Raw genomic sequence first — 8,647 nt, forward strand, 5'->3', positions numbered from 1 at the left:
ACTACAGTTAGTATATTCCAAATCTAGGCATCTCGTTTTTTCGGCCCTTTCGTGTTTTTTATTTGCGCGCTTGCCTTAAATTTAAGGTAATTAGATTTAAGGTCTCCAGTGGACGTCATCCATAGCAATTACTTGGTGTGGCCGTAGAAAATAACCTGACATATGTCCAACCTATCCTCCCCCTGCTGAAGTTATAGTACAATCCCTCAATGTAACGTCATTTGATCCCATCCCATTATGTGGTTCCCCGGCTATATCCAGCTGTCGGCTGTCTCCAAGCAGATGTAAGTGGGGGATTTCTAAACACAAAAGGTCCTATTACGGGGACATAACGACCTCCACGACTCTCATCTTTAAACTCAATCTTGGAGACCACTACAGTAACATGCCTATCAAATTTCATTAACTTCCATCCACACATACAAAAGTTATCCTGCTCACAAGAAAAATTAACAAAATGCCCCCTGTAGTCACAACGAAACCCCCCACGAAGCTTAGTAACAAACTTAACCTTGGTCCCAACAATAGTAAGCACCACACCAAGAATTATAGTCAACATTTTACAAATACTTGAGTTATCTTGCTAACAAGCCACAAACACAAAAGGTGCACTAACGTGACGCACGGACCCCCACGAAGCCGAAACTTGTACTTGTCTTCGGCCTCAACAGCGGTAATCTGCCTGCCAAAAATCATGGACGTCGAATCATGCCTTCCAGAGTTATAACGCAAAATCCGCAGTTCCCCACACTCCGGCGAGACAATTTCATAGTCCTTCTGACGAAGACAATTAACTGGAACCGTGGATAGTTTCATCAGGTTGGTAAGACACTGAGTAAAGAGACTCTTTTTACACAACCAAGTCTTTTATTTAGTCGACGTTTTGGTGACCGTCTGTCACCTTCCTCAGGGCAATTCTGACGGGTTCACATTGCACTGCAGCACAGGTGTCGCTGCTATAGATGCATTCCCAAACGTACGATATTTACATATCTACACATATGCGTGACCACAGGGATTAAGTAGCTGGAAGTTGGTAATAATCGCTTCAAACCACCCGGATGGAGGCCCGGCGAACCCCCGTCTCGTATCATCACCAATACTCCAGGAAAAATAGTGTAAATTCAATCAATCAATCAATCAATCGATCAATCAGTCAGTCAGTCAGTCAGTCAGTCAGTCAGTCAATCAATCAATCAATCAATCAATCAATCAATCAATCAATCAATCAAACAATACTTTACCGGCGCAAGCCCCTGTTGTCTGGTTCCTCTGATGACCAGCTGGGCAGCCATCAACTTGTCCTATCGAAAATAAAGATGCTCCACGTCAGTATTATTAAAACGTAACTGTGTGGAAATACTGGCGTATTTAGATAACTGTTGATCTCTGACCTGGTCTGACATATCGGCATTCATTTAGGTTAAACGATTCTGATGGACGCTTGGTTTTGTATATGTTGTTATTTTGTGTTGTTCTTAATCTATTGTTTTTTGTTGACTAGTTTCTCTTATTTCATTGCTTATGTTGCTCTGTTTATGTTTTCATGTACAGGGCATGCATGTAATAAAACAGTGAGGTGTAGAAAGCTAACCCGTACCTAACATGTGTGGACACATGAAGCAGGTGTAGAAGCTAACCCGTACCTAACATGTGTGGACACATGAAGCAGGTGTAGAAGCTAACCCGTGTGGACACATGAAGCAGGTGTAGAAGCTAACATGTGTGGACACATGAAGCAGGTGTAGAAGCTAACCCGTACCTAACATGTGTGGACACATGAAGCAGGAATCGCCCCAGCCTTTGCCGAACGTCTTGCAGCATTCTGCCTGCGTCACCCTGGCGTTTCCCCCGAGTGGCTCCACGCACTGCCCCCCTCTGATGTCCGCGTAGCACAGCCCCAGCACGTTCTGCCGCCCCACCACGGTCACCCCGCCCGACAGAGACCCTGTCCCCGCCGACGGGTCCGTGGACTGCTTGCCTGCGGTTGATAGAGTTAAAGCGTTAGGATTATGTAACATTATGTAACATTATTGTAACACGATACAGTAAGTCAAATTTCTGGTTATTTCTTACAAAATTAGTGACGTCGGGCGGCGTAGTGGTAGATCGTTCGACTATGAAGCGGGGAGACCCGGGTTCGATCCCGAGTTGTACCCGGGACATGTCTGGACATGCGCCTCGAAGTTGTGCCCTTGGGAAAGGCACTTTACACAATCTTCCTCACTCCACCCAGGTGTGAATGGGTACCTAACTTCGGTTGGGGAAAGTCGTATTGAGGTCACCTTGTGGCGCCGAATGGCAGCCGCACAGACCCTCGCGACAGTTCCACAAAAATTGTGGAGCAAATATGTGTTATCGTGTGTATTATTTGATTGTTGTGATTTGAAACTATGTTGTGTGCTGCGAATGCATATGTCTGAAATAATTGATATTATATCATATTCTTTGGTCAGTAAAGTCTGTACACCAAATGTATGTATGCACATATTTTTGTATTACAACGTATGGAAGAAATTAATGATAACTGTTGATTTTTTGCCAAATTTTGAATGGCCAAGAAATAAAAAAAATCTCTCGAGTGTTCCAACAAACTTGGAACAGTCAGCCGAAAATACCAAAGTTGAAACCCAATCGGGTATGTGTGATATTTACTGCAAACGCCCTGGCACGTACACCTTGCTTACTCTCCAAGTAGAGGTTGACGAGGGAAGATCGTTACCTTTTTATATATGGCCCGTTGTTTTTTGTCGCTACCCCCACCACCTTGGGTGGCGAATTGGGCCTGGCCAATTTAATACTGTCTTTTTGTCACCCTAGGATCTGCTTGGAGATTACACCTTGCTGTGAATGTTTACAGAGATGAACTTGAGTAGACATGTGAAGGACAACTTCCCCTGAACTCTCGTTCCTGACGTCTGTTAGGTAAGACAGGGTCAACCTCGCGGTTTTTGAGACGGAACACGAGAACGCCGTCCAGAAGAAGGGCCATGTGGTCCATGTTTGATATACTGTCGGGGTCAATTGTGAAGAGTAATGGTGCAATAGGAGAACTGCTGCACCTTTGACCGAGTTTCCTGCTAAGTTCAAAGTAGCCGTTCTGAACGGCCGTCCTCGCGGGACGAGGTTTGGGTTCACCGTTAAGCCATACCGAGTTAATTTTATGGATGACATCCTCTGAAGACCCCCAAACTAGTGCGCGCGGGCGAATAAGAAAAAAATTCCGGCCAAAAATAAAAATGATACTAAACCACAGGAATACAAAGCTGGTGTTGTGAATTCGTGACAGTACTTGGCGACGTATACGGCAAGCCGGCACATGCTGGCTTTTTGCGGCATGTATGAATCGGTACTGTACTTATGTACTGAGTTCTTGAGTCAGGGAACTTCGAATTCGATAGCCTGGGTGCTCGACTCCGTTTTGTCGCTGACTACCATGGACTAGGCAGGCCTAGAGCCAGGCCAGAGCCTCGGTGGACGTGATGTTTTTTTTTGCGTGCGACAGCCGAAAATCAATGCGCGCGTTGATGTCATCCATAAATTTAAGACGGTGTGGCCTTACTGAAGGCATTCGCTCGTAATCATGTCAGCCCTCTGCAGTTTCACGGGTCGTCAGGACCTGATCTGATTCAGACTGATAGCTCTCCCAATAATCCCGTCGCCTATTTTTGCTGCCTTTGGCAGGAAAGCCTAGTTTCATTTTCCCTTGCGACGTGAATTCACGAGCCTCTCGAGATAAAAAGTTACAAGGTCTGACCGGACAGGGCATTCAGCCACCTTTTTCTGTCAATGCCGTGTGTCCTATTCACCTACATATGCAGAAGTCTGGCGTGCCTGTCAACGACTATCACTTAAAATCGCTTCTGACAGCACAGACTTCCCGCTAATGTAACTTCACACCATAGGCTCCCGTGCTCTCAACAATACTCCCCGAACAGAGGTTTATATTGCGCATCCACTAGAGATAGAAAAAGGCCGCTATAGAAAACTACCTGTGCACGAGAGATTATGTAAATATTGTACAATGAATGCAGTGGAAAATGAAATACATTTTGTTAGCCAGTGTCCTCACTATGAGACCGAAAGAAACAGATTATTTCAGGCAGTTACAACAATTTCTCCATCCTTTCGTCATTTAGAAGATCACCAAAAAAACTGCATTTCTACTAAGATCACAAAACCCACTAATTATGCAGAACGTGGGACTATTCATTATTCACTGCCTTCAAAGAAGAAGTCGAACCCCATCATAGCTAGCGTAGTAGTAGAAGTATATAGACGTTTTTCCAGACAGTTGTTACCTGTCTCCTGTTACTGTATTGCAATGAGTATTATACTTGATTGTAAAAGCAATTGGCCCTCGGGCATGATTTTGTGAATAAAGTTTCAATATATTTAACAGCATCCAGTGCAGTTTTTAGGGCTTGGAAACCCGAATTCAATATCCCATTCACTTATCTACATGCTGAGTTAAAACCACATTATCCCAATGTATATTGACCCTCATGAGGCAAAAATACCCAAACTTTGACGGAAATGGTTACATGAAGGGCCCTGGGATGATTTTTAGGTAGTGATGCATACCTAAACTCAATTTTAGGTCCAGGTCCGGATTCAAGTCCAGAGGTTTAGGTTCAGTTCCAGACTTGTAAGTCCGGACCTAAATCCATAACATATACAAAATTTCATGTTGGCAACCTTGCAATGTTGTGTGGGTGAAACTTTGGCCACATAACATGGAGGCCAGTACTTGACGATGCCCGATGGCAATGTTTTCTTCATTTTGCAGCAAAGATTTTGCAATCTAGGGAAGGTTTTAGGTGGTTTGAAAAGAAAAGGGGTATGTGAAATGGTCTTTTATGGTAATAAGTCCGGACTCGGTTCTTGACTTTTAGGTTTTTTTGGACTTGAACCTAAACATTCTTACAAGTCCGGATCCAAGTCCAGTGAACCGGTATGCAGCACTATTTTTAGGGTACCACTCCGAAACTAAAGGACTCATCTTGGGGCTTGTTTCTGCAGTTTTAAATGCCCAAAGTATGAAATACTGATTGAAATGTGCTAATGTGAGGCAGTATGTGTCAATATCATGAAGATTGCCTTATTCAGAATATTTCCAATATTGCTGCTCTGAAATCGCATTGGATGCCTTTAATAGACTTCGGCTTGTTTCTAACGCGTTTTATGCGTTTTTATCGGGGTTTGTTATTGTACTATTCTCCGGATAAGTTCACACAAACTCCACATAGAAAAAGGCAGACACAACCGCATTCCTCTAGAGCAAAGGATCTGCCAATTTTGCGATTTAGATAAGATTGAGGATGAGAATAATTTCGTAGTCGATTGCACGTTATATATAGTAATGAGAGAGATTTCCTATATATTTTTATATAATAGATAAGTTCCCCAGCTTTGGACATTTAAATGAATCAGAAAAATTTATATTTCTTATGAAACTTGACAAACCATATATCATTAGTTCTATATGCTCGTACATCTACAACTACGTCAAGAAGCGAGAAGAAGTCGAACAATGTAAATAGTAGATCACATTAGTATGTATAGTTTAAGTGACATTGCTGTATCCTTTTCCTTGTCTATTCATGACCTGCACTTAGCTTGTTATAGCACAAACGTACAATAAAGGTCTTTCATTCATTCATTCATTATCTTTTTACGCGAGCAAATGATAACTGGCCTGACCAATTTGATGATGTCTTTGATGCCACCAAAAGATCAGTTTGGATACTCATCCTACCCAAGTCGTTATAAAGTTAACTTTCGGTCGGGTCAACATAGCACGTCGGCAGAACGTACTGCGCCTGCGGAGAACCCCGTATTTTCGCGTTTTTCGTTGGGTTTTTGGTCAACGTTGCATCAGAATTTTGCCTGTTGCAGAGGATATTCTTTCCAACACAACATTTGGAAACTACTGTCGAAATGCTAACCTTATATGAGCGAATACAACCTTATATGAGACATTCTACCGAAATGTACAATACATTACGGGTTTCGCGCAGGTGCAGTACGTTCTGCCGACGTGCTGGTCAACATGGATGAGTGCTAAGCAGAGAAAGCAGTGTGTAGGTACAATTTATAAAGTCTTTGGTATGACTCAGCCAGGGATCGAACTCATGACCTACCGAATGCAAGGCGAGCACTCTACCCATTTGGCCATTGCACCTGTATCTGCATCTGTATAGCCGGTATAACCGCCTTTCGGCGTACCACACCAGCTTCGCAGGCACGCGGCGCGGCGGCAGCTGGCTATATTACACCGATCGACTTGTTACACCTAACCCTTGAACTTCTAGCTCTAGACTTTGTTTAAAGCTATCTAATGACAATGCCCCTACTGTACTTGGCGACAGTGAGTTCCACTCTGCGATACTTCAAGGAAAGAATGAATTCTTGAAGACCTTAATCCTTGGTTGATAACTCTGGTACTTGAAGGCATGGCTATTTCTTGTTCTCTTCTGGGCTGGTATTAGGTACTTAGTATTTGGGACGTCCATCAGTTTATTAGTCATTTTGTACATCATGCACCAGCCTCAAAGGTACGAAAAGGCGCGTTTATAAAACACTCGGGGTAGAAGATGTCTTTTTTGTAAGCTGACAATCATCAATAGCTCAATTGGTAGAGTGCTCGCTATGTAACCGGGAGGTCGTGAGTTCAAACCCCGGCCGGGTCATACCGAAGACTTTAAAATGGTAAACGCTTTCTTTCTCTGCTTAGCACTCAGCACATATGAGAAAGAGTGTGGGAAGGTCAAACACACAACACTAACAGCGGACTAGCCCCCTGCTGTAGTGCCTTGAACAACTGTGGGTCTCCCAAATGGAGATGGGCACCACCCTACGCTCCCATGCATAAGAGCTTGGGAGACCTTCTTCTTCTGACAATCGCCCATCTCTGAAGAGAATTTAGGGTCCTCTCCGAGGCGTTTGTTTATCGGAGGTTTAGTCGGCACGCGCGGGATGGATGCCAGGCGGGGCGTCAGGGTTGACAGACAGGCTGGACCAGACAGTCACGCTCCCGCGCCAGAAATCATATTTACGAGGAAAGCTACAATATAAAGGTCTTCTTCGCTTTGCTAACGGGCGGTAAAGTAGAGGAGCTGTTGCGAGATCCAGTGAAATGGTCCCTCACGGTCCCACATATCGTCAGCAGACTAGACTGAGGTTTGAATAAAAACCGATAAGATAAAACATTGTCTGGCGGGTAACAGGTCTGAGTTGACAAAGTCAGTTTTGAAGGCCCCTTTCAGTGCGAGAGAAACGTCTTCCTACTTGATTATGCAAATGTACAAGCAGTCTTTTGGCCCTGCCAACACCTGTTTTTGTTTATAACTACGGCTACCCCCATTGGTGAAAAATTAAACTGTTCTCCAACTCAAATACTGTAAACGAGATCTTACTCGGTTGAAGAAGAAATACTGAGTGCGTCTAGAAATCTCCCCAAAGTAGGTAACAACTGTGTTGTGTGTATTGTTTAAGATATTCGTCAAAAGTAGTACTGTGGCTATGTAATATTTTGTCCACGTGTGACGTCAGTTCTAGGTCAAAGTTCGTGGGAAGTCTGTACCGCCTCCCGTCATGGCTGACGTCACACGTAGGAAAAGTCACACATAGTTGATGAAGACTGAGAGATTCGGTTGAAAATTTCTTAGAGTCATTTTCTTTGAGTTGGAGAACAGTTCAATTTTTCATGTAAATTACCAACTCAGGTGAACTTTTATGCATTACATACACTCTGTTGATAAACAATTGGCAATTTAATATTCGCAAGAAAAGCAAACTCCGTGAATAATTTCAGCAGGTTGGTGAATGATTAAGTAGCATTATCATATAGCCAGGTGACGTTGACCAATCAGAAGGCTCCATTCCACATTCCTTATGACGCTGCGCTCACTTGGTGGCTTTATTCGGTGGTTATAGCAACTGACAAGGCTTTATCACACCATATTCACCTCGGGGCGGGTCATTAACCCTTAAATCAAGTTCACAATCACTTGGTTAACGACAGCCGACATTTGGATGATCGTCTGTCATCTTCACCAGGGTATTTATGACAGATTAACTGTACACTGAAGCTAGGTGTTGATGATAACAATGCGGTCCCAAACGTAAAGTAATAGTGACATAAATAGACATTGTTACAGCATACCGATATATGCGATGCAAAATGTAACGTATTGCCACATACACATTGTTGAAAATATAAGGCCACAGCAAATAATTTTTATGGATGGCATCAGCGCGCGCATTAATTTTCGCCTGCTTTTGAAAAAAAATTGTTTCCCTCTGACAGTGGTCAACATGCCGAAAATGAGCGAGGATGTCTGTTGTCATAGATGGCAGATAAATATGAAGAGGTGAGACAAGACAAGGCTCTGATTTATTGTTTTGTCTTTACTTTGATGAGGTCATGTTTTCTGGCCCGCCTTTTTTTTTTGCTCTATCGCATTAGATTTGGTGTCTGCGGAGGATGTCATCCATAAAATTTTCTTGCTGTGGCCTAATGTTGAAAAGGAGGAAACTTGGTGGTGAATCTTACCGCTGACTTGAGCTGCCATGGGCAGAGACACTCCGCCTCCTGACGACACCCTGAAGCCGGCCAGCGACACGGTCCTCCCGTCCGGCAGGG

At 43.6% G+C, this 8,647-nt stretch overlaps 1 protein-coding gene across 1 annotated transcript in view; it reads right to left on the bottom strand.

Moving 5' to 3' along the window:
- Positions 1 to 8,641, bottom strand: part of LOC109476984 (latent-transforming growth factor beta-binding protein 2-like) — a 22,126-nt gene extending 13,485 nt beyond the window's left edge. The window contains exons 1-3 of the mRNA XM_019777998.1: positions 8,558 to 8,641; positions 1,763 to 1,981; positions 1,245 to 1,304 (exon numbers count right to left, since the gene is read on the bottom strand). Of these exons, the coding sequence (XP_019633557.1) occupies positions 1,245 to 1,304; positions 1,763 to 1,981; positions 8,558 to 8,576 (298 nt within the window). The 5' untranslated portion in view covers positions 8,577 to 8,641. The remainder of the gene's footprint in view (positions 1 to 1,244; positions 1,305 to 1,762; positions 1,982 to 8,557) is intronic.
- Positions 8,642 to 8,647: the final 6 nt, after the last annotated feature.

The sequence above is a fragment of the Branchiostoma belcheri genome, unplaced genomic scaffold (genome assembly GCF_001625305.1).
Source record: "Branchiostoma belcheri isolate BF01 breed outbred unplaced genomic scaffold, Haploidv18h27 scaffold4, whole genome shotgun sequence".
Taxonomy (NCBI): Eukaryota; Metazoa; Chordata; class Leptocardii; order Amphioxiformes; family Branchiostomatidae; genus Branchiostoma; species Branchiostoma belcheri.